At 34.6% G+C, this 25942-nt stretch overlaps 1 protein-coding gene across 1 annotated transcript; it reads right to left on the reverse strand.

Annotated features, from left to right (window-relative positions):
• Nucleotides 1–162: 162 nt before the first annotated feature.
• Nucleotides 163–25190, reverse strand: LOC120628614 (ATP-binding cassette sub-family B member 6, mitochondrial). Its single transcript, XM_039897076.1, has 17 exons — nt 24957–25190; nt 24656–24809; nt 22275–22419; nt 21315–21514; nt 20660–20810; nt 18003–18174; nt 15637–15803; nt 12349–12586; nt 10558–10733; nt 9778–9847; nt 8422–8557; nt 7845–8052; nt 6903–7081; nt 5898–6012; nt 4864–5004; nt 3710–3831; nt 163–3154 (listed from the first exon to the last, which is right to left on the reverse strand). The coding sequence occupies exons 2-17, from the start codon at nt 24799–24801 to the stop codon at nt 2962–2964; spliced, it is 2559 nt and encodes an 852-aa protein (XP_039753010.1). The 5' UTR covers nt 24802–24809; nt 24957–25190; the 3' UTR covers nt 163–2961.
• Between the last annotated feature and the right edge of the window lie 752 nt (nt 25191–25942).

A 25942-nucleotide genomic window follows, 5' to 3' on the forward strand; every position in this document is an offset into this window, starting at 1 on the left:
TGTTTTATATTTTTTTTAGAGCTTTTACGAAATTCAGATTGTTAAAATGTGGTCACAATAATCACTGCTCAGTTCTGTTCCGAAGAAACAAATAATAAACACACAAACAACACGATTATATTAGATCAGGTGGTCTTTATACATGGAAAATAAAACCAAAAGTGAACTTTCTAAAAAAACATTATAATAACTGAAATTAGGTACGCGTAATTACATGATTTCCCGTCACAATATATTTAATACTACAAGGTACAATACGGTAACAATCACAATGCAATACGTCACCAATAATGGATTATTTTTTTATATAATTATGTAAAAAACAAGATTTAATAATTTTATTACAAAAATAAGTTGCGGCGATACTTGGCAAAAATTAAAAATAATTAATTATAATGGTTTAAACTGATTGATATTTTGTCTCCCTTTAATTGATTACTAAAGTTTTCTTCTACTGGCATACGCGCTACATTCGACGCAATATAGAAATTAAAATACTAAGTGAAGATAGCTCGTGCATACGTACAAAACACCCGTAAAAATTTAATATCGCGATATCATAGTCTTTCACACATTTAGGTTAGATGGAATAAATACTATAGAATTCAAGTGTTTTTGAAAAACCTAGTGCCATCTACCGAACAGTTTCAAAAAACATACTTTTTAAGTATATAACCCGGAAAAATTTGAATTATAACTTATAGTTATTAAATAGTGTTATTAGAAAGAAATTCTTCATAAACCGTTTAAGTTTTCCTCATTATATGGAAATAAGTCCCTCCAGCTAATAAAAACCATCAAACTTACGATAAAATCGGAAAATTTCGAGGCAAAATTCGGTTTTAGTATGATATTTCGTCAGTGAAATACATTGTTTGAATTTTGATTTAAACAATTTGTTTTCCTGTAAACGCAAATACATAACCTAGCAATCTTTTAAAAAACGTATAAGTACTAGTTACATTAGTATTTTCAACAAGGGATAGAGCAATCTTCCTTTCCTTTTGATAGATTGATTCTATGTTATATCTCATTATTTAGTGTACTGAACATGCGAAAGACGTCACTAATACGCGTTAGTAGGATGCGCCAAAGTATGGGGACGTAATCAACACGCATTTATATTTAAAAAAAGAAAAACTTTATTGCATTGCGTAACAAATAAGCATCTATCAACAAATTCACTATTCGATAATTATCATTTGTAGACCTGCGTATTAATAATATACAATAACTGTCAATTTGTCACTATAGATTAATTGAGGATATTTATATATTTGCTTGATCTACTTATTTATTAATATAAAGAATAAAATTATTAATTTATTTCGCCATACAATACCTCACCTTGTTTATCAAGTAAGAAGTACTATTCGAAACTGTATATCCTTGATAATGTAAACATTTCCAAATACCAAATTCACACGTTGAAATAAGATTCACTTTTGATCCAACCCGATTCCATTATTAGCACCCCAAATTTTTTATACGTACTAATCTATTTTATAATAGCGAAATTTTTAGCAGATAAATGACAATAATTATTATTTCTATATAAATTGGTACGTCATAAGATCACGGTCCATACAATCTATGTCTTATGAAATGGAAACAGTCTTCGTCACTTTTTAAAGTATGTTTTGAAAGTTATTTGAAATAATAAAACAAACTACATACACAAAATTTCTAAAGTTATTTCATGTTTTTTTTTTAAATTACAAATATATACTTTATGCTAAAACGTAAGGAAGAGACCGTTTACTTTATAAGACAACTCAGAAGAAATTGAGTATAGTGCCCCTAGAGAAGTAAGTGCATTAGAGAGATTTTCTTTTCATATGTAGCTACTGATTATAACTACAGAGTGGAGTCGCGGTAACTATCTACGGGCAGCATATTGACCTTACTCACCGTATACGCTTAATACCTATTAATACAATGCAATGCATATAGTTCTGATAATCAATTGAGGTATCCAGGCACGGGTAACTGAATAAAAATTAATTAGTCAAGGTCATGACAAATGCTAAACAAAATACTGTCTTTTTATGTCCTTAAGTGATAAAAAGAGAGTGAAAAGTTATAATTGCATTGATTTGAACCCCTAGCAAAATTCAAATTAGCTTATTGACAAAACAAACAACAGTTTTGATTGTCAAGTAAATACGAATTTTGTTAGAAATCTGCACTTCTGTTTGTGATTGGCCACGTATTAGAGGACGATTGATTGCTATATGATCAAAAAGCGGTTGCTTATACTAGTCGTCTACGGCTTTGAGGATGACGAAAGGTGTAGAGAATATTATATAAGTTATATTGAAGGCAAATATTTCAATGGTATCTCTTGATATCTATTTAGAAATTTCACTTACGAATTTGAATAACAAAAATATCGACATACACTTATTTGCAGTCTTAATATAACATTGACGTAACTTAACGTGGAATTATATAACAAAATGTATTGAAATAGTCTTGATTATAGCCTTGTTGTTTTGTTGCCATTGAACGAAAAATATTTAAACAATAACAAAATGTATTGGCATCCCCTTATTTGAAGCATTTTAAACATGAAAACCCATAGTTGATACGGCGCAATTTTTTGTTGTTGTTGTTCCACACACTGTTTGTATTATAACTAAATTTATGTCCATGGCCATGGCCGTGACCGTGGCCCTGTCCATGAGCAATTAGGTCATCCCGTTGGCACGGCGCTTTTCTGTTGATGATCTTTCCTTCTACGTCGGTTTCGTTGTGTGTACTGTCGCTTTCTTTGTTCTACACACTGTATGTATAGTGACTAAATTAATGCCCAGTGTCATGGCCGTGACCGTGGAACTGTCCTTAAGCACTTAGGCCATCTTGTTGGCTCGCCGCTCTGTTGTTTATGACGCCTTCTACGTTGATTTCGCTGGATGCAGTGTTGTTGTTGTTTCACACACTATTAGTTTAATGACTAACTTAATGCCCATGGCCATGTCCGTGACCGTGGCCCTGACCGTAAGCACTGAGGCCATTCTGTTGGCTAGGCGCTCTGCTGTTTGTGTTGTTGTTGCCTTCGGCGTTGGTTTCGTTTGGTGTACTATTTCTATTCTCTAATTGTTGTTGCCACATGGACGCGTAGAATCCAGCTTGGGCTAATAAGTCTTCGTGACTGAAATTATTATTTTTTTCTTTACTAAACTTATTAAAAAGATAACTAAATCCTCGGTGTACGAGGTACTGATTACAATTCCCGGTTCGGGCCAAGAGCTGTTAATTATGGGGTTATTCCGTACCAGCTCAGAGTTAAAAAAAATTGCTGTATTTATAATTTATTAATATACTAAAACAATACACACGTCGCCATCTATGGGCGCCATCTCAGATAGCTGATGAATATTTTTTATGAATATAATGCACATAAATACCACAGAAAAATATTCATGTTCATCACACAAACATTTTCCAGTTGTGGGAATCGAACCCACGACCTTGGACTCAGAAAGCACGGTCGCTGACCACTGCACCAACCGGCTGTCTAACCACGACTGTATCAAGCGCGGCTGAGCCATTGGTCCCATAGTTGAAATATTTAACTTTATTTATTTTGTTGAAGTGGTTTTGGGCTGGCTTGCAGTCAGTCATTCTCAATTATGTTACTTATATACAAAGCGAGTCAGTTTATTGTAGATAGTACATACTTGGTGTCACTTAATAATTTACTTACTTTCCCCTCTCGATGATTTGCCCATCTTTAAGAACTAGAATTTCGTCAGCATGTATGATTGTCGACAATCTGTGCGCAATTATTAATGTTGTCCTATTGGCACATACTCGCCCTAAGGCAGCCTGGGAAAAAAGGTAAATTTTTGAATTCAACAGTTCATTAAGAAATAAGCACAGCTATTCCCGTTATCACTAAACCTAGGAAACGCTTAAATCTAATTCGTTATCACTTGGGTGATGCGTAGAGATAAAATCGTTTCACCATCTTTTGGATGATGACTAACGACGTTAGGCGCCATCTAACGTCAAGACTACGATTCGACGGTGCGTAATGTTAAGTGAACTCGTAAACTGACACTTGACAGATGAAAAAATATAAATTCTTTTTTTTTTTTGAATAACCATACGAAAAATGGTAATATGATTGAATGAGAACGTTTTAGGACGTAGTTTTTTTTTTTTTTATATTTATAGACGAGCGCTTGGCTGCAATCACACCTGATGGTAAGCGATGATGCAGCCTAAGGTGGAGCGCGCTTGCCTAGAAGATGCCTATTCACTCTTGATTTGAAGGTACTAATGTTGTAAGAACTGGGGAAAATGGAAGCTGGAAGAGCATTCCAGATCCTAGCGGTGCGAATTAGAAACGAAGATGCGAAGCGCTTCACCATGTTTGTCAATGGCCTCGCCCCAGATGTGAGTGGCATACACTAAAAGATCCCCCGTCGATCTATTACGACGAAAGCCGTACTGTTGATCCGACAGAAGGTCATTTTTCTCGAGGTATGCCAGGAGCCGGTGGTTCAATACACGCTCCATACTTTTGCAAAGTATGGAGGTGATTGCAATAGGCCTGTAGTTGGCCGGGTCTGCACGACTACCCTTCTTAGGTACCGGTTGTACGTTGGCAACCTTCCAAGCTTTCGGGATTTGGGCATTTTTGAACAAGAGGCGAAACAAACGTGTTAGTACTGGAGACAGCTCGGCAGCACAGGTAGTGCACCACGCTGGCCAATTGCGGATTAACACGCCTCTGAGGAAATTATGGGAAACTATCAGACGTGGCAGTTTCTAACGATGTTTTCCTCCACCGTTAAAGCAAGACATATTTAATTTAATGAATTGAAAAAAATAGTGATGGACATAGTACGTTACCTGGATATTCCTCTCTGTGTTTGTATCAAGCGCGGACGTTGCTTCGTCCAGCAGAACTATAGTGGGATCTTTGAGCAAAGTTCTCGCTATCGCTATCCTCTGCTTCTCGCCGCCACTCAAACGCAGACCTCTTTCGCCAACCTTAAATAGTTTTTTTTTCTTCAATTATTGTTTTAAGTGCAATCTCACCTGGTGGTAAGTTATGTAGTCTAATAATATGGTAGCCGGCTTAATGTTTAGGTGTCAGGCAGTTATATTAAATAACCTTAATCGGTTTCTACGCGACATCATACAGAAACGCTTAGTGGTACTGCTTTGTCGATTGGGTGGTAACTACTCACGAGACCAAACTAGAAAAAAATCAAAATTATGCATTCCCATATCGCCCCTCGCTCACCAACCCGCATTGGAGAAACGTGGCGGGTCTATGCTTTAAGCAGTCAATCCTCTGAGACAAGGCCTTTGTCCAACAGTGGGACGTTAATAGGCTTCGAATGATGCTCTTGCCGGGTATCGAACCTGTGACCTCCCGCTCCAAACCACAGCGCTCGCCACTGTGCCTGCACGTCTAGCATAGGCGGGAAACTCAGATTATATTCCCTGAGAATGGAATATGTTTATTATACATAATAAATAAATAAATATACTACGACAATACACACATCGCCATCTAGCCCCAAAGTAAGCGTAGCCTGTGTTATGTGTGCTAGGATGACTGATGAATATTTATGTATAATATACATAAATACTTATAAAATAAATGTAAACACGCAGACACTGGAAAACATTCCTGTTCTTCACACAAACATTTTCCAGTTGTGGGAATCGAACCCACGGCCTCGGACTCAGAAAGCAGGGTTTGCCCACTGCGCCAATCGGCTGTCGATATGAGAATACTCTGAGAGTTGATAAAGCTGTGGGAGAAGATAAAATGTTATCCTTTACCCGGGGAGAAAAATATCTTCAGGCCATGCTAGCCGTGCTGGGAGTTCCAAAACTAGACCAACGAGGCAGTCTTCGTATTCTATAATTACCTGAGTGTCATACGCATCTGGGAATGTGAGTATTCTATCGTGGATGTCCGCGTTCTTGGCAGCAGTAATGATATCCGCTGAGGTAGCATTCTGTCTCCCATACTGTATGTTGTATCTGATATTAGAGAACATTTTATACATTTGTATTTATATTAGAGAACATTTCATACTGTTTGACATTAGAGATCTTTTTATACACAATATATTAAATGAACTACAGTTTCATCTTTTCAATTTCTATAGTAACAACTAGGTGTTACACGCGTTCTTCGTCTTCGTTATATTATATATTATTAGTATGATAAAATAAATAACTAAATATATTACTATAATACACACATCGCCATCTAGCCTCAATGTAAGCGTAGCTAGTGATATGGGTACTAAGATGACTGATTAATATTTTTTTATGAATATTATACACAAATACTTATAATATACAGATAAACACCCAGACACTGAAAAACTTTCATGTTCATCGCACAAGCATTTTCCAGCTGTGGGAATCGAACCCACGGCCTTGGACTCAGAAAGCAGGGTCGCTGCCCACTGCGCCAATCAGCCGTCAAATATGATATATATATATGATACTCGTCAACCATACTAAGATCGTGATTCCCAGTCCAACATGCTTACCACTACATAATGTAGGTATTATAAATAAACAAAGTAGGAGTCTTTATCTATAATTTGTCTTTGTCTTTATCTATAATCAATAAATTCGCAAAATGCCCCTGCCGGGAATCGAACCCAGAACCTCCAACATAAAACCATAGCGCTCACCGCTGCGCCAGTATGCATGTTATATATCTAACTGTTATGAAAATTAAGATTAATTTGCTATACTCCGAGAAAAGTTCTGTTCTGTTCGCAGAGTATAGCAAATTAAGCTTAATTTGTTCTGTTCTGTTCGCGGAGTATAGCAAATTAAGCTTAATTTTCATAATATATTAGGGATTTCCGCAAAGTAACGCATGCTTCTATCCAATATCTAACTTTTTTTACCTGACGGTGTTATTGAAGAGCACGGTGTCCTGCGGTACGACACCGATGTTGGAACGCAGTGACGCTTGCGTTACGGTACGAACATTCTGGCCATCTACCAATACAGCACCCTCATTCACGTCATAAAATCTGAACAGGAGCCGCATCACTGTGGATTTACCCGCACCGCTTGGACCGACCTGTAAAGAACCTATTCATTAGTTTATCTACTACTTATGGGGGTCACTCGAATACATTCGGTAACGAAATAGGGGTCATTTCGATATAGGTACCAGTATCGAAATAAGGATCGGGAGGCCAAAATTGCGCTGGATTAGATGGAGTAGACTGAGATACACAAGCCATCGGTGGCAAAATCGACTAGAGCAGGTCCGGGCCCAATAAGGGCTGTAATGACAATAATGATGATGTCGAAGGCAAAGGTTATTTCCTATACAGCCTATGTATATAATAGACGTCATAACCATAGACTAAAGTATAAATTTTATCAGTACAGATGACTATATCACCTAATTTTTGTATAAGTTGGTACTATTTTTTGTGCGCCTAATTTGAGATTACGTTAACTATTTATATGCTGCCCTGTTTTGATACTCGGCTCCATTACATAACAGTTAAATAGCTATATATTCACTGGCAAATAGAAAATTCACTAAACAATCTAATGGAGAAAGAATTATTTAAATCGTTTCAGTGGTTTCAGAGTTATATATCGGTTACAAATAAAAATCTTTTTAGTTTAAAGTACGTTTTAAAAATACATAAACCAAGTGCTATAAAAAAAATTATAAACAACCACAATAAAAGAAGAATTTCGCTATGTAAGTGTGTTATTATAATTTTTTTTTTTATTTGAAATTATAGTTTTCTCTAAAAAGTACTAAAAAGATTGTTTACATTCTAAGCCCAATAAGAAAAAATACACTCTATACAATAACTTACCAAGGCTACGGTAGAGCCTGGGGCGACCTTGAAGCTGATATTGTTAAGCACTAATCTCTCAGGCCCGTAGCCGAACGACACGTGCTTGAACTCGATGTCTCCACGACCCACTAGTAGATCGGGGGCACCCGGGGCGTCGCATACGTCAGAGTCTACCCTCATCAGGTCAAACATGTTCTCCATATCTATGAAGTTCTTTTGTATAGCCCTGAGTAAAAAATTAACAGATAAATACAGAGAATAATTATTCTAAATGAATGTCAATCTTACATAAATAAAATCTTATGTCACGGTGTTTGTGGACGCATGATTTTTTTATTTATATAATCGATGATATTTCATAACGATTAGGATGAATATAAGTGATTAGGATGTCCAAAAAAAAAAAAAAATTAACAATATATTTTTTTAAATTCATTATTTGATATGTCATCAATTTTGTTGTTGTTTACATTTGCCGGGTCACCTAGTTACACATTTAAAAAAATGCAGAACCTGTGAGATTCCAAGTACATGAGTAACCAAGTTTTCTGAATAAATGATTTGATTGATTCAATAACAACATTAAAAATCTCACCTATAATACGTTCCGAACCAGTTCAGTGGCACGTAAAGCTGTACGATATACGAAGCGAAAAGTACGTAATCTCCGACAGTCAACTCATACGTTCGCACGACCATAGAGATTGCCAGAAGCGAACCCGCCAATAGACCTTAAAACAATCATCAAATATATATGTAATTGGAATACCTTAAATCTTCCGAAAATATAACAAAAGCACTTTCAAATTCAAGAAAAGAGCACAGATATTCAGTGCAAGCTCAATATAACTGCATACATAATGTATAGGCTACATCGTTATTTTCCATCAAGACTGCTAATCGTCTGCGAATGGTATAGAAGTAATTTGTGAGATTGAGTAAACGCTTTTATAATAAATGTATAAATATTTTTTATGTATAGTGAGCAGACAACAATGACCAGGTTGTTAAGGAGCATTAGCCTCTGCTTTCATCACTCACAAAATAGAATAATGTAAGATTGTGAATTGTTGTTGTTGGAAAAGAGCAATTGTTGAGCAAGCCGGCAAGAGTTGCCGGTTACTTCTCGGTAAAATCTGCCTTCAGCGGTAGATTCTCTACAAACAGACAGACTTCATGATTTCAATTGCTTATAGAGTATGCGTAATTGAAATAAATGAATATATATATAAATATTTGAAGTAAGTGGAGTAATAAATTGTGACGTGAATTTTGACATCTATTTTTAAAAGGACTATAAATTTTTAAGTCACAAATTGTGCATTGTGGCTTACGATTCAAATTGAGAATCACGAAACTGGCCATATCAAATTGTATTGAACTCCGTTAAAGACCGGCAATCATAAATTCTGTTTCCATTTTTATTAATATAAATGAAATATTAATGATTAGATACATGTGAAGATCATTATGCGTCCACAAAACCTTATCTCATATTTGGGTTGTGCGTGTCTTTACCTTGAGAGGTTATCATTAGGTATGTCTGTTATATCGCCTGTGCAAAGTCGATAGCTATCCTACTTAAGGAGATTACAGTACAAAGATGTCTTACAAAGGAGATACCTTAAATTACCCATTTCCCATTTTATGGTGAACATTTAGAACATTAGAGGTAAAATAATTACTGTCAACTGCTAAACGGTATGAAATGAATAACCGTTTGATCGAGAAACCATAATAAAGTGAAGTGGTTTTTGCCTTTTGCCGCTTAATCAATATTAGTTCTTATATTATATGACTATTATCAGAGAATTATATTATTAAACAATATTAGTCGTGTACACGGTATCTTTATGTTCTATCTATTTCTTTGAATAGTAAAAAAAATAAAACTTAAACAATTTCTGATTAGTGAATAAAAAGTATTAATGAAAATCGAGTATTTACTTACCAGCACAAATAATGATATTCTGCATTGTATTCAGCATGTTAAGGGTGATGAGAGATTTGAATTCTTCTTTCTAAAATCAATAAATATGTACGTTATTATTAATGCAGTTTAATTTTCGCTTCAGACCAAATTTATCTGTCTTTCATTGATTCCATTTTAATCTCTTTATTAATAAACATTGTATATTGTCGGATTAGTTACGCAGTGTTTTGTCACGGTTAAACATTTGAATGTCGCTCTCAGTTGAAGTGGGACAAAATACTGCAAAACTACCGCTAACACCACGTTTATTAATAACAGTAATAAATGCAAAAGACTGTTTGCTTGTTTGTTCTTTGTTCACGCCTTAAATAATAATCCATTCGACTTGAATTTTGGCATAGTTAGTTGCAAGCACAGAGAGTAACATAGGCTCTTGGTCCTCCAAAAACATGAATTTACAGAAACATTCGTATTTTACAATAAATTTCGTTCTTCCTTTACATTTTTGTTCTGGTGGGAGGCTTCTGCCGTGGCTAGTTACCACCCTGCAGACATAGACGGTCCGCTAAGCGATTTAGCGTTCCGTTACGATGTTGCATAGAAAACGATTAGGGGAATGGGATTAATATAACTGCCATACCCTGACAGGTTAGCCAGTTACCATCTTAGACTGCTTTATCGTGGAATAAAAAATAACGTCCAAACCACTTATTCTCTGCGGGTGAAACCAAGGAGCGCAGCTAGTACTAAATAAATCTACTGTTGAAATATTGTACGTAAAATATTTTGCAAACGCACCTGGAAATGCAAAATTGCGTCCTTGTACGCGAAGACTTCATAATTTTCCGCACCATAGTATTTAACAGTTTCGTAATTGAGGAGTGAATCAACTGAGCGCGCTTTCTGATCGTTGTCGGCAAGATTCATTCTACGTTGGAATTTTGTACGCCATTCTGTCACTGCTATAGTTGCGACTGAAATAAACAATTTGGTTTATTTAAACATACTTATAAACTTAAATAATTATCAACAAAAATAACCTACGTAACTGAAACTAATATTAATTCAAATTCGATACCAGCGCAACGAGGCATAGTACCCAGTCTGTTGGCAGCATTGCCCTTTTGCATGGCAAAACTAATTCTTTGGCCAAGGTTACTGCCAGTTCATGATTCCCTGGTAGTCTCGATAAACATTTTTTACATTTATTTAAAAACTTTTGTCGACTTCTTATGAGTGGAGGTCCCGGATTCGATCCCTGTTAAAAGCAATTTGAAAATTTATAATTATCTGATTTTAGAAACCGATAAAGAGTAAGGATTTAGTATAACTGTCTATATATAAAAAAAAACATTGATACAGATGATTGACATCCCACTGCTGGGCATAGGCTTGCTCAATCAAAGGACGCCACGCTGCTCCTATGCGGGTTGGTGGGCTCTTAAGATTTTTTTCACATGTTAGTAATATTAGCCGGGACCGACATCTCAAAAATGCTTTCCGAATCAAGGGTGTGGATACCGCCAATTTTCTCACATTATTTTTACAGAAAACCCATTTAAAATATTTGGACGAACCCGGAATTAACAATAAACTATTAACGACCCGTTAAATAATATATTGTTAATATGTATATGTATGAGAATATACTGTACTTTACTTTTTTATTTCATTACAAGTTTATATTTTTTCCACAATTAACATTTTAAAGCAGGTTCTCACTAAAAATAAGTTAATAAAAATATCAATAAATGAGGTGACACTGCGGATGCCTTGTGGATTGTTAAAAAAAAGTAGTTTTTCAAAAAATTCTTTTGAATCTTAGTTGACCTTCAAATTTAAAAGTGGTTTAACATTACAGCAACAATGTTTTCAACTTTCATAAAGGAAACCTTTTAGTGTTTCAAATAAAAACTGTAAATATATATAAATAAATAAATAATAAATATACTACGACAATACACACATCGCCATCTAGTCCCAAAGTAAGCTTAGCTAGTGTTATGGGTACTAAGATAACTGATGAATAATTTATATGAATAATATACATAAATACATAAACACCCAGACACACAGGTATTGTCCAGTTGTGGGAATCGAACCCACGGCCTTGGACTCAGAAAGCAGGGTCGCTGCGCACTGCGCCAATCGGCCGTCAAATATGATATATATATAATATGATACTCGTCAACCATACTAAGATCGTGATCCCCAGTCCAACATGCTTACCACTACATAATGTAGGTATTATAAATAAACAAAATTTTACTTTTCTTTCCATTGTTTATTCGACCACAAGATAAACCTTAACTGCAATCTCAACTGGTAGTACCTAATGAAAGATGGTAGCGGGCTAGTCGATTTCTACGCGAAATCGCACCGGCAACCTAAACCGCTTGGTGGCTTTGTCGGTAAGTTGGTCATTAGTCACGGTCGTAGCCGTAACTGAACATTAAAAAAAACCGAATTTCCATACTGCAGCCACCGGAGATCGAATCCGAGAGTCCCCGGCGGAGTTGATGCGGCTTATCCATGTAACCATAACACAAACTTTCAATATTAAGAAATTAAAATTGGACTAATACTCACTTATATAAAGAACCATTGTCGAGAATACAATGAGTCCAAACCAAACATTGAATGCAGTAATGAAGTACACTACGGCAATAATAATGTCTATAATCGTCGGCGTTATAGAGAACAGTATATATGACAGTAGATTGTCTATGGAATCTGTGCCACGATCCATCACTCGCAAAACTTCTCCGGTCTTCCGCGATAGATGCCATTTAAGAGGCAAGTCGTGTAAATGCCGGAATAGCTCTAGCTGGAACAAAAGTGTAGATTTTTAATAACGTTATTTAAATAAAGCCGTGTGATGACGGCAGATCAGAATTGTCACCATCCCCTCTTGTACCCGTGACACAAATCGTCCACCCTGCGATGTACTTGCGACCAATCACAAGGCTTGCTTATAACGGCCAGTTTTATAATTGGTCATTAATTTGCACGCTAACACGGACGCGGACTATATGCTTAGTCACAGAAGTCCATGGAAAGAAGAAGTCAGAAATCGTGCCCAAAAACAAGACTTCCTGATTTTCATCGCTTTCGGGACACGTGCAATTCTTTATTTAAAAATACGGAACTGGTTGTAGCGCAAAGAAATTCAAAAACGCTTAAAAGCCTATAGCTGTTTTTAATTCTATGTGGTAAGAGGTATTATCACCGAAACATTAAATGGATCAAAAACGCCCTCAAGCAATGTGACTTTTAACAAGTGCGCAATATTATAAAAATAACAAAAAACACGACTCGCTAGTGATGTCTTTAACTTTTTTGTCACTGTACATTAGAATGCAGCTGGCATGTTGAATTTGTAACCGGTAAAAAAATTAAAAAACAACATTCAAATCAGTTCAGGGCATTTAGAAGAATCTGACAGACAAACATGAGCTCTCGAAACAATATTACTATCCCTCTTGGGCAGTCGGGTAAAAGTAGGTATTATTAATTTATCAGAATTCTATCAGATTACAAACGATTTTGCCTCGGCAAATATCTATTTGCTCGTTTCTTCGACTTACAAAAAGTGATTTTCAAATAGTATTTATTCACATAATGACCGTTATTTCAACAAAGAAGCTGTTATTTCTTAATCACAACAGCGACTGCATTTTTCTTTATTTACATAAATAATAAATTATTTGCATTGAGAAAAATATCAAAATGTTATAAGATCATATAAAATCAATTAACATATAAGTTGCATCACCTTGTGCATTCGTTTTCGAAATTATATTAAAGTTATCACTGTTTATTCAATGTTGAGCCAATGCGAAGGTCATCAACTATACGTCTGGTGAACCAGTCAGGAATGTTTAACTTTTAGCATAATTTAAAAAAAAAATTACACTGTTACGATGGGCGTATATTTAATTGATTATTATTATTGAACCCGGCCAAATTTTAGTATGCTTAAGTCTGATATTAATTTAAATACAAACACTCTTTTGAGAGAAATGGAGTTTTATTGAAAAGAAATATGACGACCTCCCTGGCGCAGTGGTGAGAGTGGACACATAAGTGAGAGGTCTAAGGTTATTTATTTCTAAATTGTTCTCTGGTATTGGATGGCAGTGACTTGTCGGCCGTGACTAGTTACCACCGTACCGACAGAGATGAGCCGCCAAGCGACATAACGTTGCGGTACGATGCCGCGTGAAATTCTATTATATAACTGCCATACCCCGCATAACAGTCTAGCCCGCTGCCATCAAAGACTACACATCGTCATCACTCATCAACATGCATGATAGCAGTAATTGCCAAGCAGCGATACATAAATATGATTTGATGTGATGAAGATGATGATAATTACAAAACTATATGTTAACAGCTGATTGCAAAAACCGATAAAAATTATCCATTATAAATCAATACTAATATTATAAATGTCAATGTAAGTTTGTTTGTTACGTTTTCACGCAAAAACTACTTAAAACTTCCAAGAATATGTGTATCGGACATATTCTTGGAAGTTTTAGATGTAATATAGGATACTTTTTATCCCGACATTAAGCTCGGTTCCTTTGGGATAGGGGATGAAAGTGTTTGACGATTTTACACCATAACTCCGACAAATTATAACCGATTTAAATAATTATTTTTGTACATAGAGGTTATAATATATGTTTAATTTTGCCTAAACTTTGTGTAGATCTGATGAATGTGGTTGGAGTTAGAGGACAGAACTCCTCAGCGGACAGCAGCAAACCCATGAGGGGTTTGCGATACTGAATACTTTAACTTTTTTTTATAACTACAACAATTAAATGCCACCTCAACAAAACAAAATCAAACGCAGATGAAGTCGCGGGCAACAACTAGTTCTTAATATAAAAAAAAGGATCACTATAGAGATTAGAGCACAACAAGAGTTAACAAAACCCTACTGAAATAGCTTCAAAAGTCAACAAGGCAAAGTTTTTTTTAAATATTATATATATTTTATCTAGTTCAAGTATTATATGCATGCATAAGTATTATATTAGTATGTAGTTATTAGTATGTATTTTTTTTTAATATGCACAACCTGCAGTATGTTATCCTTTTGTTTTCCTTATCCTAAGGTTGCCTGGAAGAGATCGCTACAAAGCGATAAGGCCGCATTTTGTATTCTTCTTCTGTCTGTGTTTTTTTTTATTCTTCTTCTGTATTTTTATTTATGTGCAAATAAAGAGTATGAATAAAAAATAAATAAATAAAGCCGCAATCTAGACTCATTAATCAATACTAATATTGTATAAAACAGCTGTAATAATAGCCCGGTGCGTAAAGCTTCGGATTCCAATTCTGAGGGACCGACTTCGATCCCCGGCTCGCTCTAACTTTTCGTAGTTATTGTCTGTTTTAAGCAATTAAATATTACTTGCTTCAACGATTAAAGAAACCTGTTTTTTTTACTTAACAACCTTTCTTAACTTAGCAACCTATAAACTTGTTCTTTGTCATAAGGTTAGTTGAAAGGAGAGTAACTTTTTAGCGCAAAAAAACAGTAGGAATTGAAAAAAAATCTTAATAAACGCGGAGACGAATGCATAACAGTTTGATTACAAAAACAAATTCACCACGGGCGTGTGAATTCTACCAATCCGCACTTGTCCAGCGTGGTCGACTACGGTCTATAGCCCTTTTCATTCTGAGGGAGACCCGTGTCTTATATAATGGGTTGATGGTGATGATGAGTATGGCATCCTTGACATCGAACATAAGAGCTATAATTCTAAAAACAAGAGCGTAAAGCGTATGCCCCCTGGACAGTAATGCCAAGGCATCCTTGCCCTTAAATCCTTCTCCAATTACTTTACCACATACCTGTAATTCCCTAGTAGTATATTGTTGCACTCTGATCCATAGAAACGAGCGTAGATTGTTCAAGAGACCCATGCCGCCAGTTCCGCCGCCTTGCAAGAATTTAAAGAGCACGTAGATAACGACTAGATCCCATCGGAAGTACAGTGGCGGGATTGACAAACTATCAACTGGAAATAAACAAAATTTAAGGTTAAGGTTAACAACCTCTCGATATCGATAGTTAATTTTTTTACCGGTCTTATAATGTAGTATAATCTTTTCTATAGTTTTAGCATAAATAAGTTTAGAAGAGATCGCTATTTAGCGATAAGGCCGCCAAATTGCACGTTCTACCTTATTGTGCTGTTGTATTTGTATCTCTGTAAATTTTCTCTGTGGCGTACAATAAAAGTGTATTCATTCATTCATTCATAAATTTCTTTTCAATTTTTTTTTTCAACTACAAGTTTGCCCTAGACTGCAATTTGAACTGCTGGTAAGTTATGATGCAGTTCAAGATGGTAGTGAGCTAAACTGATAGTACATCTAGGCAGCTATATTAAACCCAATCGATTATTACGCGGCATCCGGAACGTTACATCGCCTGGTGGAACTGGTGGTAACTAGCCACGGCAGAAAGCTCCCACCAGACCAGAGAAAATAATAATGAATAACCTACCGGGGATTAATCCCGGGACCTCCCACTTTAATCCACTGCACTCACCGCTGCGCCAGGGAGGCCACCAGATAAAAAAAAAACTATTGTGTTAAATACAACAGAATGCAAGGTTTCGAACGGGGTTCTAGTACAACGACACTAGAGCTACAATATTTGATGACCACCCAGACGATCGCTGTGTTATAAATGAGAGGTGCGAGAAGAAACGACCCGCGGGAATGTATAATTTCTATATTTTGTCTGATCTGATGAGATCCCCCGTGGCTCTTTACCACCCTACGAATAAGGCGTTCCGCCAAACGATCGATGCCGCGTAAAACCGATTAGGTAGGGTTTAATAAAGCCGCCATACCTCTAATAGTTCAGCCGACTGCCATCTTAAACTAGATCATTACTTACTAAGTCAAGGGCTAACTTGTCGTATATTTCATTTACAAAAAAAAAAATTTCTTCATTAAAAAATAATGTCAACCCGAAATAATTGTACTGAGTTAACATTTACATTTGTGTACGTGAGTTCGTATTAACGTGCGAGTAAATTATTATGTCACATTATATTGAACCTTTTTTTCTGTTTCCATAATAAGCCGTTTTTTATAAAAAGTTTGTGTAGTTTTTTTTTTTCTATTCATAATAGGAGAAAGGTGTAGAACAAAATTTTTGCTTAGAGATCGCAGCCGAGGGCTAACTTGACGATAAAAAAGTGGCATAGTAGGAACGCCTATTTCAAGTAGCCCTGTAATTAAAATAAATAAATAAAACAGTTTTTTTTTATATTTACAAAACAGGTTTTTAGTGCACAATAATGAGACATGAAAGCAATAAACATTTGACACAGGTTGAAAACAGTTTTATATATACCTACTCAGGAGTGATTAATGTTTTTTGGAAATAGGGAAAGAAAATGATAATTTTACGATTTTATTCGAGATTCAATAAGGACTCTTCATCCTCAGAATTTTCATGTCCCAGGACTATATTACAGAAAGGTCTCCTGTCTGTAATATAGTGGGATTTAGAGCATAGACACGCCACGCTACTGTTATGCAGGTTTGCGGGCTACTTACTAGTATAAAGGTGCCCTTGAATCATTAGGTTTAGGTTTGCGGGCTACTTACTAGTATAAAGGTGCCCTTGAATCATTAGGTTTAGGTTTGCGGGCTACTAACTAGTATAAAGGTGCCCTTGAATCATTAGGTTTGCGGGCTACTTACTAGTATAAAAGTGCCCTTGAATCATTAGGTTTAGGTTTGCGGGCTACTAACTAGTATAAAGGTGCCCTTGAATCATTAGGTTTGCGGGCTACTTACTAGTATAAAAGTGCCCTTGAATCATTAGAACACTATTTCGATGCTAAAAACTTTTGTAAAGACATTACATTCGTATTTGGTGATAGTCAAACATATTGAATTCCTGGAAGAATTTAGGTTAAAAAATGACCACAGTTCACTTATTCGCTGCTTCTGTGATAACCCCTGTGATAACATTTGCGTATAATTTTAAGAGTGTAGTTGGTATTTTTTTTAGCAAAAACGTTACTCGTTTTGCTTGTCGCTAGACCATTATATTATAATACCTCAACACATACCTACTATGTCTCGTAAAAACTATAAATGACCAAACGGGCTTTGAATTCATAATGCCTATGCCTATGTATTTAAATAAAATATTCGCAATATAACAAGTTTATGGTTTAAATGGTTCTTACCTATCATCTTGTTATAAATAGGCACATATAAATTTATAGCACGTCCAGCAACCAGTGCGAGGATGCAAATGAATACGTAAATCTGCAGGCATACGCTTTTCTTCGGCCAGAGGAACGGCAGAAGGGTCCGGAGCTTAACAAATACATTCCGGAATGTCGATCTGTTGTCATCCTACAAAGAATAAATATTATTACAGTATACCCCTTAGTATTCACCAATTGGTTAGGTCTTCCATGCCACAAGCACATCTAAATTTTCGAAGTTAAGTGCGTCTTTAATTCAAAAATACTTGAACGGTGAAGGAAAACATCGTGAGGAAACCTGCATGCCTGAAAGTAAAAAAGTTTTACTTTATAACTACTCGAAGGCGTGTGAAGTCTAACAATCCGCACTTTGCCAGCGAGGTGGACTAAATGGTGGTGGAATCAATTAAAAGGCGTCCACCATGAAATACATTGAACATATTAGGATAAAGAACTTTTGGATTGGACTCTGCTTTTGAAGAGACCTGGTGGTTCTACTGCATATATACGATTTATACAAATTACCTACATGAGGATAAGAGTTTTAAGCAGGTTTTTTTCATTATAAGACGGTAATTAAACGTTCATTACAATGGATAAACATTTATTAACTAATACAATCGCAATTATTCTCATACAATTATTTACATTGTATACTGCGCAGGTCAATCGTCGGAGGTATCTTTACGTGAAACGACCTTTACTACAATATTGAGTAACAATCTTCGTATTTCCTGAGAGACAATCCGTATTTTTTAATGAAAGTTTATACGACTATCATGTGGTGATCCGAATCAAATATTTTTAAAGCATATTAGTTATGATTTATAGCTTAGATCAATAGCTTAGATCTCTTTGCTTTGCTCTCTAAGCTAATACAGTTTTTACTAGTAGGACAGCTGCGAGTAACTTTAGACCAATAGTCCTATAGTGAAATTCCAAACTACGACCTTTCAGAATTTAATTCAATAAACCGCTGAGTTAATAAGGCTATTTTTTTGTTTGAACGCGCTTTCGGAAGAGCGGATGTAAGTGAAAAATTTACCAATCACAAGTGGTACGTGGCACGCGGACGTGATTGCGGGGAAACGCCAGTATATTATATTCGAGCATTATTAAACATAGCATTGTATTATAATGCTACAACTGTATTAGTCTTTTGAAATGCTAATATATGTAAATAAATAGTTGTCAATTTGGAATTGCTGCTACAAAGTGGCCCAATCTCGTCATACTGGTTTCATTCGCTTATGTTGCAAATTTGTAACCTATGCATACAATTTCGCATATATTATCGTTACTTGTAGATCTTATAAATGCGGAAGTGAGTTTGTTGCTTTGTTTTGTAGTTAATGCCGCGATGGAGCACCGAAATAACGTGATATATTGCAAGTTATATTATATTATGGATCGGAGATTGATATTTTTTATCCCGAAAAATAAAGCGGTTACTAATCGGGTCTATTTATATTTAAAAACGTATGAATACTTCTCGATGCTAATTCTTATGGATTTTGGGCATCTTAGAATTGGGAATAATAAACAATTTACTTATTGCCTTAAAACCTATATTATGCAACGCAAATGAGAAATTGAGACTGTCTTTATTATAAATCACTTATTTCGAAACCCTTAAATCGTTTTTATTCCCAGGATTATCTATATTATAAGTATTTATGTATATATAAAATATATATATAATACAAATATTCAAATATTCGAGTATATATATAATACAAATATTCAAATATTCGAGTATATATAAAATACAAATATTCGAGTCATCTTTGTACCCATAACACAAGCTACGTTTACTTTGGGGCTAGATGGCGACGTGTGTTTTGTCATAGTATAGATATACTATGACAAAACACACGTCGCCATCTATTTATTTATTAAAAGTATACTATATCCGTCTCTAGGATGCAAACTATCATAACCAATAAAATCAACTATCATAAATAATCATTATCGTAACAACTAATATCAGTTATTTAGAAATAACAAACATTACGTCTTTGGGAACCCATTTAGCATCTCGCATCATGTTGTACTTGGGTGGTAAAATTCTTATTAGTTTATGAACACTGTTATTCTATAACCACATTTCTGGCCTACGTGATAAAAAATTATACCTTAAATTTAACTTTTTCGTTGTCTGATACTACAATTAAATGATTTTGATACGGACATGACATCTTAACCTATAAACTTACTACGAAAGATTACAAATTCAATGTCATTTGTCATTTTTATAATTTATTCTTATTTCACAAAAGCGTAGTTAAAACTCTTTAATGTTACGTAACAGGTACAGAAAGCCATTCAAGGCTTTACGCTAAACTTAAGGATGTTTGGCATAGAGATGGATATCTTGCTGAAGACAGTTATTTCATACATAGGATATCTTTAGACCGGAAAAAGATACGGCCTCAGCAAAACAGAAAACAGCTAGTCCTTGAAAAAACTCCGCTTCATAAAAATCAATAACTATTATTTTGAGTTAAAAATTACACTTTCGTTTTTGTTAATCATTTTTATATTTTTTCCAGCCGCTCAACCACTCGGTGTTTCCTTATATGGTAGGTATGTTTGTAACAAAGATTTCAATAAAATATTATGCTCTGTCTTACCCTCGGGGGAATGTTCCTTCGATTTCCGTCATCAGGAAGAAGATATTCGAACTGGTGCATAATGCCAGGCGCCTTCATGCCAAGGATAAACATAATCATGCAAGAAACGTATCGTCCCACAAACAGGGACATTTCCAGTCGATCTTGCAGACTGAAAGAATATTTGTTGTCAATATACAATTTCTCGTATTAGTATATAACTTTTGATACAAATCATAAAGATCATCGTTTTTCATCTTAGCGGAGACCCACACACACGTACTGGGTCCGCTTTTCATTAATAAACAAGGTAGTTTGAAAAGGGGTTACCTATTAGAACACCGTGTAAAACATAATTAAAGACAGTTAATGTAATATAGTAATATGGTTGTCACCGCGTATTTTTTTTCACTACCATGCACTCTAAGAGTTCTAAACCCCGGAAAAAAGTTGGAACAAAAGGAATTCACTATCATGACACTAACACTCCATAGGGATAGTTAACCCTCTCCATTTAAAAAGTGTTTTAGTATTTATTAGCTAATATAGTTAATAACGCGTTAAATAACGCTAATAGCATATCAACCTTAACTTTTTTAAAAAGAGAATATACACAGCAACGGTGATTGCAAAATAACCGTCATACATTATTTAGACGATAAAAAAAAATTCTTACTCCTTCAAATGCCACCACCATCCTTCTTTATTGAGATTTAAGAATGATAAGTTCTCAGATATAAAGATCAGAGCCCAGAAAACTAGCAGCACGAAGCCGTGTCCTCTCGGCGGTACAGATGGTAACAAAAAGCGCCTTTCTATTAGAGCCAAATAAGCTGAAAGTGGGAACACAATAATGTTCACCACTAAGGCCACTATCTGAAAGGAAATTGTGTGTAATAAAAATATGGTAATTTTAAAAACTACGAAAAGTTAAGTATCTACAAATGTCTGTAAATTCTTTACGTCACATTGACTGAACCAATCTGGCTGAAATTAAGAATGGTAGATGACTTTGGAACTTATAGAAACGGCAAAAGTTACATTTTATCCCGGAAATTTAGTTACTACAGGGTTAACTATATAAAAGTTTCCGCAAAATAAATGCCTTGTAGTTCCTATAGTTAAAACCAGACACTTTTGCTCTACGACTGTTCAAAATTCAGTATTAATTTCTTTCATACAAAAAAAATAAAAAAAACATAAAAATTTTATTTGTGTAAAGAGACATTACACTGTGAAACCAAAGACATGTGATTCGACAACGGCGCGTAGTTGGGTCACTGACCACACGATAAAGTCGTGATTCGCGCGCTATTGCCGATGTTACATTATAGAGTAGTAACAAGCAGAGTATCTATGTAAAATATTGCATATTTAATATTTCACAAACTATCAAGTAAACGTTGTTACTTTTAATGTCAACCACTACAGGACGAGAGCTTTCTGGTATTTTTTATTTAACCCTGTTTAGTAAGTTAAAAATAAAACTTTACAAATTCCACAGACTAGAAGACTTCTATTTTTTTGTTAGGTCTTCTTCCTACCTAACAAAAAAAATAAAACTGAAGTAATTTTTTAAAGCATAGCTTTTTAAGCGCCTATAGGAACTTGAAAGAGAGGCCATCAAATATCTCACCATATACCCATAGATGTGTCCTCCTTTAAATACAAAGGCCTGCAATAGGAACCTTATAACTGCCAATACAGGAACGAACAGTGTAAAAAGCAATTGCACCAAAAATAGATTTGATGACCTAACATCTACTACTTCTGTTGCATATCTGTAAAAGAAATGTAGCTTCAAGAAAAATAACAAAGATAATGAAGGTGATTTGTAGAAAAGTTGTAAGTCGAGAAAATACAAATTAATAATAGTAAACAGTTTAGTGTAAAAAGTTTTGCCTGTGTGGATTCCCCTTCTCTACAAATTACTGACGAAATGAGTTTATCAATTATATGGGGGTCTTACAAATTAATATGGAATAACGTCTACATATTTATTCAGTATTTGATCACAATGTGATATTGGAACTGTGCTGTCAGTTAATTATGTTTAACAAAATGTAGACAAAACAATGGTAAATATTCCAATGTTATATTTGCAAGGCATTACTTCAAACAACCAAAACCTTAAGAAAAACCTGTCTGTGTAGAAGATAACTAGATAGCTGTTATCAGACGTTAAGAGAGTAATTAAAAAAAATAGTTGTACTAAACTTAAGAGCTCAGTAGGTTTGGAAGGCAAAGTAAAACTAATAGATGTTGGGGTACCAAATGCTATATAATAGAGATATTTGTGTTTAATGCAGTATTAGGGGCACACCATATTTAGGTATTAAAGAGTATGAGTTCAATAAACTAGCCCACCCCAACACTACATCACCACATACAATTAAGTGAGATAGCAACCATGTGCTAACTACTATTTAATATATAATAATTATTTTATCCACATTTCATTTATATTTAGAAAAATACATTTTCTGTATACAGAATGTAAAATATACCAATTAAACTTCGAAGAATTCAATACACAACAACCAATATTCATTTGCTATCTTTATTATTCACCTATCATATTACCTATTGTTTGCACAATGATAACATCAGAGATCAAGTATGAATTAAACATCTTATCAATATAACTGTCTATACACCAATACTGAAACTCACATATACCATAATAAATGAAAACTCTTTATACTCCAGTTTTAACAAGCTGATGAAGGATTACTAACTAGATTTTAATTTTCACCATCCATTAGTACTTTAAGTTCTCTATCATTTATGTGACCCTTTTGGCAGTTTATGGAAAAAAAACTTAAAATATACTTAACAAGATTATTTGAATATGCAATCTGAAATAATGATAATGTAAATACATTATCATCATTCTGAGACCTTTAATATGCTTCAGATATCCTCTCTGATGGGAGACAGGAATTTATAGTTTCCCTCTACATTATTTTCAAATGGTCAGTGAAGATGAAAATTCTATTTCTTGGAACAGCATTTGCAATAGATTCTTCTACTTTTTGAAGTTATACTTTTTTTGGTGCGTGGGAGAAAAATGATGAGAGTGAATTTTTACGATGCGCGGCATCACCGACACCTGAATTCTAAATCGTAAAGTTAGTTCTAGGTGACGTGAAAATCGATAACTATGTTAAGTTGTATATTCTAGTATTTTTATATTTAGAACACGTGTTTCGCAACAGTACAAATAGTGTGAATAAATAAATATTATTTTTATAAAACCTTTTTTATTTAAATAAAAACTTTTTGATTAATTTTAATATTTATTGTTAATTACTACTGCATTTTAGTTACTTTTTTTCCATAAGCCAAAGAATTATAACTTCTAACACGTGTACATAAGTACACACACTCTTTTTTTTTTTTATAATTAACTATTGAGGGAACAAGCAGATGGTAAGTGGAAAAACATTGCCTATAAAGAGCAACATTATTTAGGGCATGAAATAAACATGTCCTGTGAAGTGTTGCCTTGTGTCCATTAACCTGAGGAGTAGATTCAGAATAGCATTTTGACAATATTGGGCAGAACCAGCAAGATTACTCAATTCTTTTTACTGTCACAAGATCACAGGGGGAAAATAAGAAATATGATAGGACTTTACCAATTAGGTACATTATGACAACCACAGAATTGATTGTACACAATATGATCTTCCAACTACACATTAACAAATAACCTGCATGAAGAGTTCTATCAAATGATTAAAAAAAGACAAATAACATTATTATATTTTTCATTCACAGATAACATTTTAATTTGATAAGAAATCACTGCAATAGATCTTTTTTTAAGAGATACACCTGCATGGAAAGGAATGACTAGGTCTTCATTGCAAAATTTACTTAAAATCACTGCTATGGATGAGTAAACAGTTTTCAATCATTTAAAGTATAAATAATATTAAAATGATTTAAATTTGTAAAATACTATTGTTCTGCTATAAATTGAGTGTCTTGATTATTACTTTTTTTACATACCTTTTATACATAATAATTTGCAAAACCCCACAAACAAGCAAAAATCCACCAATTAAGGCAGCTGAAACTGTTTCCATAAAACATTGTGATATTCCATGGTCTATCCATATTTCCCACAAGGTTACATTCGGCGGACAGTATTCCATTTGGACACCTAAAAACATATTGAATAACGTCAACAGTAAGGCAAAAACGCCGGCCGAAAGAATACATAAAAAAATGTAATTAAAAACATAACATGTAATACCTGCGACAGGAAAAATATGGCAATAAGCGCAAATGTGTTTTTAAAAATACTTACTTTGAGCGGTTTGCCAAAAGGCAAAGCGCAATTTATATTTTTAAACAAATAATAAAACCCCAGCTTTATGTGACTGGTAGTTTAACTTATGAATGATGCACATTGATATTATGACTTTTAACAAAACTCGCAAGTATTTAAGCACAATAAATAAATTAACACGTCCATGCGATTATCTACTTCTTTCTTCGCAAAAATTATGAAAATGAACTCAATAAGTAGGAAGAACCAGAAATGTTTGTATTATTTATCTGTGAGATGACTTTTTCTTTCATGAATGACAATGACATTTGTACAGTGTTGCCCACAAAATGTAATCAATAAACTTTATTTGGTGACGTGACCAATGATCAATAGTTATCTTTATCCTTAAGCAAAGTAAACCTATTCCTGGGAGAAGGTTGCCGCATGCTGTATACCATTTCCCTAGTTGGGATTATCATCGAATTCGTGGCTGATTTTGATACTTGGGACATGTTCTAAACATGACAATCTTGACATAGAATGTGAGCGTAAGGTTCTGCCTATTTGGTGTTTTATTTTACAGGTTGGAGCATATTTCTAATACTATAGGTATTTATATATAGAAGAACGTGTTACGCTTTTAGCTACCCCAAAATGCACATGGCAGCATCAGAGTGCAGTATAATAAGGCCATGTATACTACAGGATACAGGATGAACCTGCTCATGTGTGTCAAGCATGTTTGCCGATGCTACAGTACACAGCGTAATAGAAACCCACATTATGGATGGATAAAAAGGGTTTTTTGGTTTTATCTTTCCTCCCACATCTTTATTATATTTTTTATTCATGGTTTTCAATAAATTAGCTGAAATATAACGATATTTGTTAAACATGACATACCAACTTGGACCTTTACTGGCGCACGCTGCAAAAATGATTGATGATCTTCGACGAATTTTGTGCATAAACAATTTGCATCGTGAGGATAAAATAAAACAACTCCGAAACGCATTCAGGAA

The sequence above is a fragment of the Pararge aegeria genome, chromosome 13 (genome assembly GCF_905163445.1).
Source record: "Pararge aegeria chromosome 13, ilParAegt1.1, whole genome shotgun sequence".
Taxonomy (NCBI): domain Eukaryota; kingdom Metazoa; phylum Arthropoda; class Insecta; order Lepidoptera; family Nymphalidae; genus Pararge; species Pararge aegeria.